Below are 18,700 nucleotides of genomic sequence, written 5' to 3'. Positions count from 1 at the left end.
GAGACACTTTGTGGATACGGGCCCTGGTGAGAATCTAATGCACACAAATGCACAGCCACAGTAATCTTCCCATTATAGAATACTTCATAAATAGGCTATAATGGGAAGATTACTATGGCTGTGTCTTGTATTTGCGTGAATTAGACCCACTGGTCAGTCCAAATACTATTTTAAAGCTGCTGAAGACCCTGAAAGTTGATTCAGCAAATAATGTAAAGTGTTGAAAAAGTACAGACTGTCCACAGATCCTGTCCTCATTTGACCGGGCCATTGACATACATTACGTTTATGTACAGTATCAATCTGATCTCCCACTCCTGTGGGAAAGGAACAAGTCTACCATCTGATTGCCTCGACTGACGTTCCTCTTGGGTTAATTTTGCTTGCCTAATGTGATGGCAAATATAGCAACAGGGGCGTTGGCTGTCCCTCTCCAAACTTGAGCCTCCCTCCCTACCCCACAATTTATCCATTTCCTTATTAAGTGCCGGGTGTAAGACGTCAAGACATCCCCATTGGGGCCTCGCCTCCGACGTTTCCTTGTCCAATAGGGACCTTCCTTGGATCAAGTGTCACTATAACAGAAGGACATAATCAGGGTTGTAATTCTGCAGAACCTTACAGCCAGTCTCGGCCACCAGGGAGCTCACTTCTTCTTTCCGCTATTCTGAGGTAAGAGAGAGAGAGTGAGAGTGGTTGGAAGGAAGAGAGAGTGAGTGGAACAAGAGAAGGAGTGAGTGAGTGAGTGAGTGAGTGAGTGAGTGAGTGAGTGAGTGAGTGAGTGAGTGGTGAGTGAGTGGTGAGTGAGTGAGTGAGTGAGTGAGTGAGTGAGTGAGTGAGTGAGTGAGTGAGTGAGTGAGTGAGTTAGATAGATAGATAGCTTGATAAAGAGCTTCAGATCAAGTGCACTGTTAAGAGCTCAGGGCCCCCCTAGCTGTCTCCTTTCAAGAACAGCTGAATCCACACGTGCAAAACCACTGCCACTGTGTTGGAACACTCAGGCATTAAAGCAGTCGGCTGCTCCATAGTAATGTTGAGGTCAAGGGTGAAAGGACCCACCAGGGGGATAGGGACTGGTGAAGGGAACATACAGGTTTCTACATAAGCTTCTAGCTTAACTTGATCAAGATTGTGGGTGTCTCTTTGTGCAAGAATATAATTCTTGAAAGCCACTTGGCATGTAAAATGAAGTGTCAACATTTTGTGTCAAGAAATGCTGGTATATGTGTGAAAGTCTGTTCTTGTTGTTCTTGTTAGATTAAGTGCTAAAAGTGACTTGGGTGCTACAAGGTTTCTGGGGGTGAGGCCTGGCTCCAACAGGCTGTCGCAAGCCTGGGATTTAAAAATGGTCCTCGAAGACATGTAGCTATGTTGTGGAGCTGATCCAATGGTTTAAATCAAAATGGAGGCTAAGATGAGGGAATCTTAGAGATATGCTCCATGTTACCTCAATGTTAGGATTGAGAACAGTCTTGTTAGCACTATACTGGTCTTTTGTGATGTGGTTAACAGATAGCTGGACACATATCTAGTGGACAGAAATGTTTGCGTGTTGTACGTCACAGCAAAGTCAGTGATAGTTTAATAGAGAGAAAGGTGTGACATTCTGTAATTCTGGAGACCTGTGAACTAGGAGAACGTGGTGGCACGTTGAACCTTCCATACTTATAGGCTAAACACATAGACACTCTACTAATGTTACAGGGCCCATTGAGCAATAGCCTGATTTGTGAAATCAACCCAGAAATCTATAGCTATGATAATATGATTGCATTTTCAAGAATCAACCTTTGACTTTCAGTCTTTCGCATTGTCAAACAGTTTCATGTTCTTTCATTATTCCCTATGTCCCCATTTTTATTTGTTATCTTTAACAAGTTAATACGACATAATGGAATCATGGAAAAGTGTCTGAAATGCCTATGAGAGGGAGATGTCCACATAAGGAAATTAAATGGGAATTACTGACACTATTCCAAGAGAAAGAACCTGATCTGTGCTTTGGAAATCGGATCCTGGACCCATTTCTTAAAGACATTTGCAGCTGTCTGTTTAGGAATAGTTGTAATGTGTGAGTAAGCCTCTAGGGTGGCCCAGTTATAGAAGTTATGCTTTACAAATGCAAAGGTGAAGTGTTTTGTGAACATCCTTGTAATGCACGCTAATCAGTTCAAAATGTGTAACTTTGGGAATTTATCAGATTGTCTGACAAGATAATATTAAGTTGCAAAACAAACTAAATCAGAAGCAAAAGGCTAGCCATAGCTTACTAAATCGGTCTAGAAGAGACCGAATCCCTTTAAAATGTTGATAAAGAGTTAGATAGTCATGTTTCTAAAGATGCATGTATTCTAGCACCTATGTTGAGGCATGGAATTTGACCAAGATATTAAGTTAACTTGAAGACCTTAGATTATGACCTTCACATTGACCTGTGGTCTCGTGGAACATGGGAAGGGGGGGGGGGGGTAAAAAGAAAAAGGCCATGAATATTTGCATGGGTACCTTCTCATTTATTGTCTGAGAAGCAGAATTGGCAGCGTATTGAATTTCAGTATATTTTCCTAACACTAATTAGAAAACAGATATTACAATGTGCAGATTTAGAGCTTGGTAGATTCAAAAGCAATCCCTTTACAAATTCAGCTAATTTTTCTGTACTACAATTTATTCAAAAATGTCGGCAAAATGTTCCCCCATTAGGGTTGGGTTCTGGTAATGGGAGAAGACATTTTACAGTCTGGCATCGATCATAACCCCATGCTATAAATAATGCTAGTGACTTGAGTGTTGCCTCCTTGGCATCTTAGTGAAAGTGTCTCTCTTTCTTCCCTTGTACCTCAGGTGCAAAGTCCACTGTCACCATGTCTGACACAGAGGAAGTGTAAGTATTTGCAGCATTATTTTGCATCCTCATAATTACCTCATCCAAATTTCATTTTGGTGAGTTGTTTTTGACTGCCTGACTAAACTTGCAATATCTTTTTCTATCCCTTTTCAATCCTTTCACAGCGAGGGTAAGTTACATTATTACTATGTTATTGCCCTGTATCATTATTGTATCTTTCCATGATCATAGTCATTTTAAATGGGTAATTGTTCAATCGTATGCTGAAACATTCTATATGTTTTGTTAACCAATGCCTAACTGATTTCAATCCTCAATGTAGAATAGTTAAAGGCAATGGAGAAACCTGGCTGGATTCCTTAGGTTTCAAGTTGTGTTCAAAACTGCCCTCTGTAGCACAACATGTAGAGAAAGCCATGACTTAGTCATGACTTATTGATGAATGGTTTCAGGGGCCAATGTTGATAACAGGCCATTGACTAAATTGAGCATGATGCATTTAAATGAATTAACGCATTCCTTTAAATGATTTTCTAAATGTCAGAGCACATCCATCCACTCGTCTGTTAGCAACAGGTCCCTGCAACTCTCTAGACCATTTACAGTTATACTGTCCTCCTAGTTTGTACACATTCTGTCTGAGTAAAAATGCATATCTCCTCTTTATGGAGGGCTATAAATCAATCCTATTAAACTATCAGGCCTTGAAATGTTTTGTCAGCTCAAAAGTCTTTCTAAGAGACCTGATTTAACAGCACTTTGTGAACTGCCAATTGATCAGCTATGGAGGACTGTATTGTGTATGCATACAACTGATCCCTACTGTACCCATATTTACAGTGTATAATATATATAGTAAATATTATATTATATACTGATATATTGGATGCAGACGGATTCTTTTGGTAACACTATTGTTTTACTCCTTTCTTTCTCCAAAATTGTTGTTTATATCCGTGGAGGCGAGGGAGAAGGTAAAAAACAATGACGCGCAGACAATGAAAATGTTCATGTCATCTATACTAATTTGTCAGCTGTGTCGCTCTTGATCCTCAGTGTGCTTGAGGATGTGTGTTCAACTCATACAATCTTCATGTAGCTCATAGCATGTTGGATATTGCTAATGCTACCACTTCACCTCACTTCATCAGACTTTAACTTGAACATACAATATGGTCATTGCGGAAAAGATTTATCTACAGAGTAAGAAACTACAGGCTCATGTCAGACTAGATATACCAAATTAGAAGATACCTCGTCGGCAAACAAACCTTCGTAATTGGCAGAAGTGTTTGTATAGTAGAAAAGTAGCAAGGTCAATTTCAGGTCCCTGTATGTAGGAAACATCAACACATTGTCCAATATTGCCTCTATTGATCTATTCATTGAACCCTGAACTCTTTCTCCTGCTTGCTATTTTCTCTGCCCCATATAGCGCCACCCGGTGGTTACGCCCATGAACTCATCTCCTCTTTTAACATCCATATCTCTCTTTTGTTCTAAATAACTCACCATCTTTCTCATGCTTCCATTCATTAACCTCTCCATTCACCTTCCTCTCCCTGGTTACTCACTGCATGTTGTGTAGCCATAGCAGAAGAAGTAGTTGAAGAGGTAGTTGAAGAGGTAGTAGAAGAAGAAGTGGTAGAGGAAGAGGTAGAAGTGGCCCCAGAGGCAGCCCCAGAACCAGAGGCAGAGCCTGAGCCAGAGCCCGAGCCAGAGGCAGAGCCTGAGCCAGAACCAGAGGCGGAAGGTATGTTGGCATGGGGTATTCTATCATCCTTTGAGATGCAGCAGTGCGCTCCACCTGTTACAGCCAGACAGACCTATGACTAATATAGCTAGGGATGTGTTCCAATGTCCATAGTAGCATACCCCTTAGAATCCAATACATTGGACATGTTTTATTATAAGTGGTATGCTAGTGTCGATAATGGGATACATATCCCTAGTGTACTTTCTTGTTCTACATTTACTTGAATGTAGTACCTTCCCTTCATAGCTGGCCAAGACAATGGATGCATCCACTGTATTATTAGTTGTATGTTATTAGCTATATGTTCTAATTTAGAGTGTGCTAATAAATATGCCCATTTCCCTGTTCCGTTCCCGCTGCTTTTAGGCCTAGGACAACTTGCTTCCTCATTGCTACACAAAAAATGCTGGATTAAAAACAACCTAAGAACCAGCGCTGGGTAAATATTGGGCAGAACACACAATGGGTTATTTTGACCCGAGCCAGTTGGGTTGCGTGAATAACCCAACATGTTGGGCTGTGGTTATCCAAACAAGGGATCATTTAACCATCAGTTGGGTATTTTTTTTTAACTTTCACGCTGCGGTGACCTAGCAGCTGTGTCTTATTGTATGTAATCCTTAAATTATTTTCAGGAGGTGTGGCTTATTATGGCTGTGAATATTCAGATAGCTCTTTTTGGTCACCCGTGAGAGTACATCTCATTCCTGTTCATCGTGTGAATGTTCAACCTTAACATGTGATAACTGTACAACAGAACAGATTAACAGGAATTACTTTTACTCTGATGGTTGGCAAAAAAAATCTGTAAGCCACGCCCCTACTGAAGTACGCTTCTAAACCCTTCTGACCCACTGGGTCATACAGTGCCTTCAGAAAGTATACACACCACTCAACTTTTTCCAGATTTTGTTGTGTTACTGCCTGAATTTAAAATGGACTAAATTGAGATTTTTTTGTCACTGGCCTAGACACAATACCCCATAATTCAAAGTGTAATTGTGTTTTTCAAAAAAATTCTAAAGTAATAAAAACTGAAAAGCTGAAATGTTAATTAGTATTCAACCCCTTTGTTAGGGCAAGCCTAAATAAGTTCAGGAGTAACAATTTTCTGAACAAGTCGCATAATATGGACTCACTCTGTGTGCAATAATAGTGTTTAACATTATTTTTGAGTGACTACCTTATCTCTGTACCCCAAACATACAATTATCTGTAAGGTCCCTCAGTCAAGCAGTGGTTTTCAAACACAGATTCAACTACAAAGACCAAGGAGGTTTTCCAATGGCTTGCAAAGAAGTGTACCTATTGGTAAATGTGTAAAAAAAAATAAAAGCAGACATTGGTTATCCTTTTGAGCATGGTGAAGAGGTTAATTATACTTTGGATGGTGTATCAATACACCCAGCCACTACAAAGATAAAGACGTCCTTGCTATTTCAGTTGCCGGAGAGGAAGGAAACCTTTCAGGGATTTCACCATGAGGTCAATGATGACTAAAATATTTACAGAGTTTAATGGCTGTGATAGGAGAAGACTGAGGATGGATCAACAACATTGTAGTTACTCCACAATACTAACCTAATTGACAGAGTGAAAAGAAGGAAGCCAGTACGGAATAAATGTTTTCCAAAACAGGCATACAGTCGCACTAAATTAATACTGCAAAATATGTAGCAAAGCAATTAACTTTTTGCCCTGAATGCAAAGTTATTTGTTTGGGACAAATCCAATACAACCCATTACCGAGTACCACTATCCATATTTTCAAGCATGGTTGTAGCTGCATCATGTTTTGGGTATGCTTATAATCATTAAGGACTGAGGAGTTTTTCAGGATAAAAAGAAACGGGACGGAGCTAAGCACAGGCAAAATCCTAGAGGAAAACCTGGTTCAGTCTGCTTTCCACCAGACACTGGAAGATGAATTCAGCAAGACAATAAACTAAAACACAAGGTCAAATCTACAATGGGGTTGTTTTTCCAATAAGACAATGAATGTTTCTGAATTAACATCAAGTTAATTCATTTTGAATTCAGGCTGTAACACAAAATGTGGAATAAGTCACAGGGTTTGAATACTTTCTGAAGGCATTGTCTCTCAATAACCCAGCACCAATAACTCTGAAACAACAATCCAACCTTGCTCTTTTTAAAGAAAACAGCAAAACTAAGTGACCAAATGCCTGCAACCAAGCAGTTGGGTCAACCAAACAACCCAGCATTTTTTGAGTATATAGAATAGAATTATTGTCTATATATATATATATATATATATATATATATATATATATATATATATATATATATATATATATATATATATATGCATTAGACTTCCAACTATAAGCTATAATAAGTCAACATCAGTGTATCAAAATATAGTGGATATCCTGCACTGTAGATGCACTCTGAACATGTGTTTGTTGTGGCAGTCCCTTCTTAAAGTTAGAATCCGTAGTTGCTACAATTTTTGGAGGTATAAATTAATGATATACACTGAGTGTACAAAACATTAAGAACACCTGCTCTTTCCATTACAGACTGACCAGGTGAATCCAGGTGAAAGCTACGGTCTCTTATTGATGTCACTTGTTAAATCCACTTCAATTTGTGTAGATAAAAGGGAGGAGACAGGTTAAAGAAGGATTTTTAAGCCTTGAGACAATTGAGATATGGATTGTGTATGTGTGCCATTCAGAGGGTGAATGGGCAAGAGAGAATATTTAAGTGCCTTTGAAAGGGGTATGGTAGTAGCTGCCAGATGCACCGGTTTGTGTCAAGAACTGCAAGGTTGCTGGGTTTTTCACTCTCAACACTTTCCCGTGTATATCAAGAATGGTCCACCACCCAAAGGACATCCAGCCAACTTGACACAACCATGGGAAGCATTGGAATCAACATGGGCCAGCATTGGAATCTAAATGGGCCAGCATCCCTGTGGAACGCTTTTGACGGCATGTCAAAAGATGTTCCTTATTTTTTGTATACTCAGTGTATACCCATTGATTCTTGAAGAATATAACTCATAAATGCCTCGTGAGCTTAGTTCGACTGTTGTACCTCATCAGAACCCAAAATATTAGCTTGTTTTACTCCAATGTGTGTAAACAATGTAAATGTAAAGAGACGGTATAGCTTCAAAACATGGTTGAAACTGTCATTGTTGGATGGATACCATGGATGATCAGTCGTTGCATCAATAGCGCTGTCTATGAATCTGAGAGTGGTTACAGTTATCCAGGGTCATCCCTCAGCTTTTACCGAAACAGAGGCCGGGTGGGCGTTGTTTTAGTTTCGACTAAGGATTCTAGTTTTAAACTGAACGATACTTTGAGGCGCTTTTGTGTGAGACACGTTTACAAATTCATTATTGTACTTCCACAAACTCCTGAAGTGTCACACACAAGTAAATCGTAGTGCGCAGCCCGACAAAAGAATAATTTCCATTTGAAATATTAAAATGAGATGACGCAAATGCCGAAGCTTAGCTAGAGTCTGCAGCCTATGGCTTACTAGTCAGCCCTTGTTGCCATTGCTAACGCTGTTTATTTTGCTTTCATTTTCATTGCTTGCTGCATGCAGAGGTCGTTGAAGAGGAAGGTATGTTGATTAAAGATGAATTATCTGTGTCACGCTGGTTTGTATATAGGAATGCGTATTTATATATTGTCCATGTCCCAGGTCTGAGGTCTCGCTGTATTGGGGGAATGTCTGCTCTGTCATAACTGCTTGTCAGATCTAGAATTACTGTGAAATTGGCTGACTGGCAGCACAAAGAAAAACTACACATCAGTTAAATCAACAACAACAACAAAAATTAAATGGTGTATTTTGGGAAAGAAATAAGAAAAAGGATGGAAGAATATGAAATGCTAACATTTGCTTAACCGCGCAGTGACCTTACTGTTTAACCCTCCCTGCTATGCCCACTCACGATTAGCACTGCATGTACCAAACCTATAACAAGAGAAAGAACATGCTCTTCTAACAATGAAATCTGTGTTGTCTTGCTTGTGAAAATGGTGTGCGGGTCAAACGACAAACATGACACAGTTAGAACGTTTCTCTTTTAAAGTTAAACACTTTGCTTGTCTTTCAGCAGTAATATTTTTCATTCGAATATTTTCCTGTAATATAAGTAGACGTCAATTATTCTAAAATAAGATCACACTAGAAATAAATCAAGCACACATTACACATGTCCACATTCTTCAATTGTGTGTGCAAAGCTGTTTATGTCATATCTGAGATTTGGATTTTTCTTTTGGTGGTTATTTCTCTGCTGATTTTCATAGCACTAACAAACATCCACCCCCTCAAATTGAAAGCCAGGCATTTTTGGAATATCTACCGCAGATTTTTTTCTCTCCATTTAATGTAGAAACAAATCAAATATTCATTCAAGTAATGCCTGAATCTTTTTTTGCCTGATTATTACTCATTTGCTTTATGCTGATTTGTACATATCTAACCCAATAACATGTACTTGTCCTCTTCATTTCTTAATATACAGCCCAAAAGCCACAGTTCAAGTAAGTCATCATTTCATGTAACCCCTCATTTGTTGGTACACATTTCTAGATGTGTATGATTACTACACAGAAATGGCTGCCTTCATATTTCCATTTCCATTTCATTCTCTCATAAAACAAAATACTACATTCTTAACTGTGGTAGTCAAAACCTTCAGCTGCCTTATTCTATATAGGCCTAACGCAACAAATGTGAATTTTTCTTTCTTTTTTTTAGATATATATTTTGTTATTATTTCATTGTCCTTATTTCAGGTCAACATCACATCAATTTCTAAACATGTAGATATATTTCATTACAAACAAGATGACATTAAACATAACAAAAGCAAACAGAAAACAAAACAGTGACGGTAAAAAAAAAAATAAAATTCAATAACTGAAATTCAATTTCAGTTCTCTGCTGTCTTACAGTGTTGCATTACCCCTAACATTATGCCTTTTTTATTACGTTATTTGTTTTTTATTATTTTACTACCCATGCATTCACTGTATTTTTATATTGACACTTCTCAGGGTACCAAAGATTCCTGATGGCGATAAAGTGGACTTTGACGTAAGTGGCCCTGCACACATCATGACCATCTGGAGACAGCTGGCCGGATAATACCAGGGCTAATGTCAGAGTTGACGACATGTACTTAACACATGGCTCTACTTCCTAACCTTACAGGACATTCAGAAAAAGCGTCAGAACAAGGATCTTATTGAGCTGCAGGCCCTGATAGATGCTCACTTTGAGCACAGAAAGAAGGAGGAGGAAGAGCTCATCGCCCTCAAAGAAAGAATTGTGAGTAAGAATGCGTAAATGACATCACTCTGCATACACATGGGTCAAATTTGAAAATGAATAGAAGGTCATAAATAAAGTCAAGGTTTTCTTATTGGACAAGTTCAGGTAGTTCACTCCTGCTTGCTTACATTTAGTTCCTGGTGAATACAACCATGACAAAATGATAAGACACTGCAATGTCCACTGGTGACCAAAGGTAATACAACCATGACAAAATGATAAGACACTGCAATGTCCACTGGTGACCAAAGGTAATACAACCATGACAAAATGATAAGACACTGCAATGTCCACTGGTGACCAAAGGTAATACAACCGTGACAAAATGATAAGACACTGCAGTGCCCACTGGTGACCAAAAGTAATACAACCAACCATGTGTATCTGTGTGTCCATCTGCAGGAGAAGCGTAGGGCTGAGAGGGCCGAGCAGAACAGGATCCGTAGCGAGAAGGAGAAGGAGCGCGCGGCGAGACGTGAGGTTTGTGTCCTCCGCCAGTTCCACCATCAACCCCTCCGGGCTTTCTTCAACGATCGATCGGCGTTCTGTCAACATGGGACCGACAACTACAACACAATGACTCTGTGCTGTGATCTCTAATACAGGAGGAGAGGCTGAAGAGGGAGGAAGCAGATGCCAAGAAGAAGGCTGATGAGGACGCAAAGAAGAAGTCTGCCCTGTCCAGCATGGGCTCCAACTACAGCAGCCATCTGCAGAAGGTGACCTTAGCGACCAGCCAGTCTTCACAGAACCATAACGTTATGAATAGAAAAAAATATCACTTACTTGTATACAACATGTCATTCAGAAGGAAAAAACAACAGAAAAACGAAACAATGAGTTGTGTGTTTACATGTGTGACCGATGGACTTGCCCCTTGTAACCACTGCCATTCACTTGTAACAGGCTGACTCAAAGAGAGGTGGGAAAAAGGAAACTGAGAGAGAGAAGAAGAAGAAGATCCTGGCAGGCAGACGCAAGGCCCTGAACATCGACCATCTGAATGAAGAGAAACTGAAGTAAGAAGCAGTTCAAGTAACAGACTTGGGCTTTATGTACAGTACGTTGTGTGTGGTGGTTTGTTTTGGCGAGGAGAATCAGGCCTACATCAGGAAGAGTCAGGTACAAGTACAATAGCTTTTGCAACTGTCTCTCGTTATCTGAAATGAATGCACTTTAAGAACAACCTTCATCCAATCAGAATCAAGTATTCAACCTCATGGTGTAAATATGGAATCTCCACAGAGAGTTTGAACTCAGAGTCATCTTGCTTGCTCTGCTCTAGGGAGAAGGCAAAGGAGCTGCATGAATGGATGCAGACACTGGAGTCTGAGAAGTTTGACCACATCGAGAGGCTGAAGAGGCAGAAGTATGAGGTATGTATTCGATGTCCTGGTTAAAGAAAAGAGAAATATACTATAAGTTATCCCAGTGATGCATGCATGCATACATACATACATACATACATACATACATACATACATACATACATACATACATACATACATACATACATACATACATACATACATACATACATACATACATACATACATACATACATACATACATACATACATACATACATACATACAGCAATATGCACATCTGAAAGAATTGTGGACTGTTGAAGTTATGATATATTTTAAAGACATTAAATTCAATTACGTAATCTTTTAATTTTACTTGCTCTAATCAAGAGCTCAGCTGATAATATGACTGTCTCCATTCTTAGAGCATAGAGCATGTCTTTGTACACGACCGCATTCCCTCGTGGCAGTATGGACGGTACTGTTATTGACCGTGACCTGATAAAACATCTAGCTCAAGTCACCACATGATCAGTTTTTTTCCTTCGGTTTTTACAGACATGGGTCATGTAAAACACCCTGTAAGATCTTTTTTAGACAACCTTGAAAAAGTCCAAGTCTTACCCTAGTAAAATCAAGGGTGACAACGGGCCACCAAGTCTCACCATCCGCTTGGTGGCCTCAGCCACACGGCCTCTCAGATATGAACACAACTCTGCTTTGATATCTCCTCCAGGTCACAACACTGCGTAAGAGAGTGGAGGAGCTGAGTAAATTGTAAGTAGTGCTGGACAGTTGTCACAGCTCATGGGGGCTCTGCCGCGCCACTGCGGTGCATGGTCTGAAACTTAATGAGAAAGTTGCATGTGAAACTTAACACAGAGGCGACTGAAACAGAGTAGACGGTTCCACGGTGGGTCGAGAAGACAAGAGAAGACACCAAATTAAATCTGAATGAATATTGATTATATTCCACTCATTCGGGTTGAACACGCCATGTTACAGACAGGTTATGACACATGGCAAACTGTACCATGTCATTCTGAAACATTCCAGAGGTATTAGAGTGTGTCTATGTGCAAGCGATAGACTGAGCTGAGACCCAATCATAGAACTGCTGAGCTAAAAGCCAGTCACTGGTCAATTCTGAAGAAATGGTGTGATTCACAGGTAAGTGATTCCGTCTGGATTTCATTCCCACTGAAAGAAAGTGACAGAAACTCAGTAGTGGTAGTGTCTGGCTAATCATTTCTAACATGTCCTCCTCCCCTCAACTCTCTATACTTGGCAATTTGGGGAGTCAATACTGACACACACACGAAGTCAGTCAACCAGTCTGTCTCCTGTAAAATGCGCTGTTAAATGTGTCATTTCCAGGTCATCACTCCCAGGAACCGCATTGACGTGTTACAGAAACAGTAAGTAATGTAGCTTCCACCCCTGTATCTTTCTGCCAAAACTGTTCAGGACAGTTTATGTCAGTTTATGGCTGAAAACATTACAGTTTAGAATCCACCAATGAGATGAAATGCTATTGAGTTAATCTCTCCCTTCACTATCTGACAGAAGAAACCAGTTTGCTATAGAACAAGATTGACATTCATGTTACTGTATTGGCAAACATTGCCAGCCATTCATTCTGAATTTGCTATGACATTAATTATTTAGTACTCTTGGCCCTTTGGACATAAAAACTCTTATACCTTTGGCAAAACACATATACAGTAGACACTGACAATCCAAATAACAAAGGATGTAGACCTACAAACAGGTTCAACAAAGAAAGCCAAGTTCCCGTGCATCACGTTCCTGAGCTGTAATGTAAGTAATGTAAGTCTCAAACCTTATTTTTTGGAATATACAGAGCATTTGAAATCTATTCAGACCCCTTGACTTTTTCACCATTTTGTTAGGTTACAGCCTTATTCTAAAATTGATTAAATAGTTCACACAATATCCCATAATGGCAAAGAAAAAAACATCGCTGCACACCTACTTTTAGGTCTCTCCAGAGATGTTCGATCGGGTTCAAGTCCGGGCTCTGGCTGGGCAACTCAAGGACATTCAGAGACTTGTCCCGAATCCACTCCTGCATTGTCTGGGTTGTGTGCTTAGTGTCATTGTCCTGTTGGACGATAAACCTTCACCCCAGTCTAAGGTCCTGAGTGCGCTAGAGCAAGTTTTCATTAAGGATCTCTCTGTACATTTCTCTGTTTGATCCTGACTAGTCTCCCAGTCCCTGCTGCTGAAAAATATCCCCACAGCTTGATGCCGCCACCACAGTGCGTCACCGTAGGGATGGTGCCTGGTTTCCTCCAGACGTGACGCTTGGCATTCAGGCCAAAGTGTTAAATCTTGGTTTCATTAGAACAGAGAATCTTGTTACTCATGAACTGAGAGTCTTTAGGTGTCTTTATGCAAACTCCGAGCGGGCTGTCATGTGCCTTTTACTGAGGAGTGGCTCCACTCTACCATAAAGGCCTGATTGGTGGAGTGCTGCAGAGATGGTTGTCCTTCTGGAAGGTTCTCCCATCTCCACAGAGAAACTCTGGGGTTCTGTTAAAGAGACCATCAGGTTCTTGGTCACCTCCCTGACCAAGGCCCTTCTAACCCCTATTGCTCTGTTTGCCCGGGCAGCCAGCTCTAGGAAGAGTCTTGGTGGTTGTAAACTTCTTCCATTTAAGAATGGAGGCCACTGTTCTTGGGATCTTCAATGCTGCAGATATATATTTATTGGTACCCTTCCTTCGACCACATGGCTTGGTTTTTGCTCTGACATGCACTGTCAACTGTGGGACCTTATGTAGACAGGTGCGGGCCTTTCCAAATCATGTCCAATCAATTTAATTTACCACAGGTGGACTCCATTCAAGTTGTAGAAACATCTCTAGGATGATCAATGGTAACAGGATGCACCTGAGCTCAATTTAGAGTGTCATAGCAAAGGGTCTGAATACTTATGTAAATTAGGTATTTCTGTTTTAGATTTTGTATAGATTTTTGCTTTGTTATTATGGGGTATTGTGTGTAGATTGATGAGGAAAACATTTATTTAATACATTTTCAAATAAGGCTGTAACAAAATTGGAAATAGTCAAGGGATTGGAATCATTTCCAAATGTACTGTATAAGGCTCTGGTTCTCTTTAATTCATGTGTTTACGTTGTGGGTATTGTCACATTGTCAAATGTTTCAAAAGCAAAGAAAATATATGAAAGCATCAAATCTGATCCTGAGGTAACTTTACATTTCTTCATTGTGAAGTCAATGAAATGCCTGTCCAATTACTAAATAGTGTGCTTTGGACTGCTGTTTCTTTGCTCTCTCAGTGTCGCATTCTAATTTCTTGAAGCTATCATGTGTATTACTGCCACCAAGGACCGGCTGTTAGCCTGATAGCTATAGGATGCGAAAAGAGATAATTTCCTCCATAAGGACAGAAAATACTCCATGAATCCTCACGAGCACAGTAGGATAGAACACACGGGTCAGTGAGAGAATCATGTTATATTTCCTTTGCTTTCATTCATTCCATCATCACCTCCATTCCATGGTAAGTGCTGCATGGTGTGTCGAAAAGGATAAGCATGACAACTCCATGACTTGTTTTGAGTGGTCTTTTGTTATTGATGATTGTTAGTTAGACCAATATTAACATTAGAACAGCATAACTCACACATTTGCATCCATATCCAAAGTAATTTGGAAGTAAATTCAGTAACTTAAAGTCAATGTAAGTCTTTATTTATAGATGAACATGTGCATTGATTGTCTCTTCATGGGATGTCTCACTCTGTTTCTCTGTCTTTGTGACGTTTTACAGCTCCAAGAAGGGTAAAACGGTTCGCAGAAAGTAAACGGTACCGTTCTGCTGCTTGGAGCCCAGACTGCCACCGTACTACCGGACACGAGCATAATGCAGCAACAACAACACACACTTACGCTAAGATCATGGCTCGGACACGACTAACACTATGTCTTAATGTTTGCATATTCACAAAAGATGTGCTACGGTCTACAGACGTAGAACGGAGCCATTAGCTGCTGTTGTAGGAATTATCCCTCACGCTTTCTCTCCCTGGACTGTTTGGTTCTCAGTATTTTTGTAAATAAAGTGTGACTCTTCAACCTTGTCTGTAGATCTGTTATTAACCAAACCCTCCAAAAAATATATATATTTCTTGCAGTGTAATTTTGAAGCAATTTGTTCATATTAATAACTATATCCACTCTGATAAGAGGCATAATGTTGTTGTGTTTGCAAAAATAGACCAAGATTAGCTTGTGGAATGATTTATGCCTATGTTAGAGCAGAATAATTATTGCATTATAATTAAAGTTTCTTCAACATACCATTCCATCACAAACACTGAATATCAGAGTCATCCAAATGAGGTGTTCTGTCCCATTTTGAGGAAAAATTTAAGCATTTGAATTGCCATCACAATTAGATTGAGTTAGATTGTAACCTAGACTGAAATGTTCTGATGTGCAACAGACAGTAACGTAAGTGGTTATCTACAGTAGCGTAGCACAGCCATTCCAAACCTTTTCCGTTGCGGGGGACAACCAATTCACTATCAAAATCTCTAGGACCACCATTTGTGCCACGCCTGCTCCTGCTCTCTCTCCTTGGCGCTCGAGGGTGCCAGGCTGCTCAGCCTCACGCACTCCTGCCACCATCATTATGCACACCTGCTTCCCTCGTCACGCACATCAGCGACTCATTGCACTCACCTGGACTCAATCACTTATGTTATTTCCTCCCCTATATCTGTCTGTCTCCCAAGCTCTATTCCCCACTTCAGCTTTAATTTTCGTATGTCTTTGTATTACCCGGTTCTGACGCTGTTCCTGTCCTGTTCCATGTCTGCGCTAAATTAAATGTTCAACTCTCCGTACCTGCTTCTCATCATCAGCGTTTGTTCTTACAATTTGCAGAATGGTAATGTGGGCGTTAGGAAACAAATTTGAAGATATTGATGTAATAAACAGCCCTAATTAGCTGATAGGATGGTCTAGAGTACACACCCTTACTCAGATGAACAGTCATTGGTCTATTGTAATCTAATCACATTGTGACGTCATGATGTTGGCCAAAAATTCCATCCGACCTGAACTGGCTGAAATGCCAGCATAAGTTTTTCAAACAGCTGTTATGGCCTAAACTCACCAAAGGCGAGTGTGTGAGGCGTTTGTGATTTATTTTAGAATGCAATGTTTTGAATTATAATGACCCAACTGAAGCCAGGGGTGGGGGTGTTGTGCGCTTTGACACCTCGCTCAATTAGAATGTCTCTATTTTTGCATTTGTTTTGCTGGCGCTGTAGTCACACAAAACAATAAAAATGTTTTTATTATTCACTTTTTTTCTAGCTCATTTGCATGCTAAATTAGATCTTATGGAAACACAGCATCGCTAAAAGCAAAGATGATTGGAGATATGGACTATCCTGCTAGCATACAGTCGCTACTCTGCCTGATCCATCCTTTACACCAGCCTTGCTCTGCTTTCTCTGCACGCCCTCTTCTGGTGAAAAGGACGTTATCATCATTTTCTGTTATGTGTTATTTCAATTTCGATCTAATTTCATTATTCTTTATCTCATAGTGTGGAAATATCTTCTTTTTTTAAGCACTGCACTTTTACACATAAAATATCTTGGCAGTCAAATTTAGTCAATTTCAGCCGTGAATGTAACAAATTAAATGCGTATTATTATGATTATAAACAAATTGCTTTGTGAAAAGTAATGTAAAATCGCATACCATATCATCAGGCCTAAACAATTTATTTGGATAGTCAATCTGTAGATGCTCTATCAGTAACATTTAAACTAACTATCTACTAAACCTAACTCTAACCCTAACCTCAACACTTATCCTAACCCTAAACTTAACCCTAACCCTAGCCCTATAACCTAACTTTAACCCTGATTCTATACCTAAACCTAACCCGTAACCTTAGCAAGCATTTGCTTGTCAATAGATAGATAGTTTGCTATTAGTAGTAGAGCTGGACTATCCGAACTATCCAAATAATGTGTGATCAAAATCTTTACAAAAAATATTATAATATATTTTTTTAAATAACCGCAGACCTCCTGCAGTAGGCCAGACAACAGGTTGGAAACCACTGGCCTAGCCTATGTCAATAATATGAAGTGACAAAGCACAACAGAAGGAAGCAATGCATGTGTCCACAGACCTAGCTGCCCAGTTTACCAGGTGTAATACATCACGTGTCTTCTTGAAAAATCTGTATTTTGGAGGGAACATGGCTGCCTACAGTGCGGAGGATCAAATCTAGGCTATAGACAAGTACAAGAATCAGCAAACTGAACTGAACAAATAACTTTGAAGTTGCCACAGTCTTTGAAAGTGGTACGTCTTTGTGTAGTCTATCTATTCTTTCGAGTAGGCCTAGACTCTCACTGTCCCTGTAGTTATTTTTCTAGAATTTAATCTAATTGAATCTAATTTTAAATCTAGAATTTAATCTAATTTAATCTAGAATTGGCTTCCTATTTCGCAACAAAGCCTCCTTCACTCATGCTGCCAAACATACCTTCGTAAAACTATCCTACCGATCCTTCACTTTGGCGATGTCATCTACAAAATAGCCTCCAACACTCTACTCAGCAAACTGGATGTAGTCTATCACAGTGCACATATACTACCCACCACTGTGACCTGTATGCTCTCGTTGGCTGGCCCTCACTACATATTCATCGCCAAACCCACTGGCTCCAGGTCATCTATAAGTCTTTGCTAGGTAAAGCCCCACCTTATCTCAGCTCACTGGTCAGCAACACCCCCCGTAGCACACGCTCCAGTAGGTATATTTCACTGGTCATCCCCAAAGCCAACACTTCCTTTGGCCGCCTTTCCTTCTCGTTCTCTGCTGCCAATGATTGGAACAAATAGCAAAAATCACTGAAGCTGGAGTCATATCTCTCTAACTTTAAGCATCAGCTGTCAGAGCAGCGTACTGATCATTGTACCTGTACACAGCCAATCTGTAAATAGCACACCCAACGACCTCATCCCCATATTATTACTTAACCTCTTGCTCTTTTGCACCCCAGTATCTCTACTTGCACATCATCATCTGCACATCTATCACTCCATTGTTAATGGAAAAGTGTAATTATTTCACCTTTATGGCCTAGTTATTGCCTACCTCCCCACTGTTCTACATTTGCAGACACTGTACATAGATTTTCCAATTAGTTATTTGACTGTACGTTTGTTTATGTGTAACTCTGTGTTGCTGTTTTTGTCGCACTGCTTTGCTTTATTTTGGCCAGGTTGCAGTTGTAAATGAGAACTTGTTCTAAACTGGCCTACCTGGTGAAATAATATACGTATATATATATTTTTTTTTTTAAGTAGGCCAGTGGTTCCCAAACTAGGGGACGTGACCTCATGTGGGGTTTGCCTGATATGAAAATGGTG

At 39.9% G+C, this 18,700-nt stretch overlaps 1 protein-coding gene across 5 annotated transcripts; it reads left to right on the top strand.

The window, feature by feature from the left end:
• The first annotated feature begins 562 nt into the window (after nt 1–562).
• On the top strand, nt 563–15,370 carry LOC124038750 (troponin T, fast skeletal muscle isoforms-like). 5 transcript variants are annotated; one of them, XM_046354828.1, is made up of 14 exons: nt 563–672; nt 2,845–2,884; nt 3,013–3,017; nt 4,437–4,601; nt 8,190–8,207; nt 9,121–9,139; nt 9,656–9,695; nt 9,813–9,929; nt 10,335–10,412; nt 10,538–10,651; nt 10,839–10,951; nt 11,218–11,308; nt 11,979–12,019; nt 15,066–15,370. In XM_046354828.1, exons 2-14 carry the CDS (start codon nt 2,865–2,867, stop codon nt 15,097–15,099), a joined length of 855 nt encoding a protein of 284 aa, XP_046210784.1. In that variant the 5' UTR covers nt 563–672; nt 2,845–2,864; the 3' UTR covers nt 15,100–15,370. The 5 variants fall into 5 exon arrangements, with proteins under 5 accessions (XP_046210784.1, XP_046210800.1, XP_046210795.1 ...); XM_046354825.1 differs by lacking the exon at nt 563–672 and adding an exon at nt 3,811–3,822 and having other exon boundaries at nt 2,850–2,884; XM_046354839.1 differs by lacking the exons at nt 4,437–4,601; nt 8,190–8,207 and adding an exon at nt 3,811–3,822 and having other exon boundaries at nt 599–672.
• Nucleotides 15,371–18,700: the final 3,330 nt, after the last annotated feature.

Source organism: Oncorhynchus gorbuscha, linkage group LG01 (genome assembly GCF_021184085.1).
Source record: "Oncorhynchus gorbuscha isolate QuinsamMale2020 ecotype Even-year linkage group LG01, OgorEven_v1.0, whole genome shotgun sequence".
Classification (NCBI taxonomy): domain Eukaryota; kingdom Metazoa; phylum Chordata; class Actinopteri; order Salmoniformes; family Salmonidae; genus Oncorhynchus; species Oncorhynchus gorbuscha.
Note: the sequence above shows the minus strand (reverse complement) of the source record. Positions and strands in the feature narration are given on the sequence as shown.

Coding starts and splice junctions, on each gene's coding strand:
- LOC124038750 (XM_046354825.1), top strand. CDS start 2,865: ATGTCTGACACAGAGGAAGT. Junction 10,652..10,838: donor ACAGCAGCCATCTGCAGAAG/GTGACCTTAGCG, acceptor CACTTGTAACAG/GCTGACTCAAAGAGAGGTGG. Junction 12,020..15,065: donor GTGGAGGAGCTGAGTAAATT/GTAAGTAGTGCT, acceptor GACGTTTTACAG/CTCCAAGAAGGGTAAAACGG.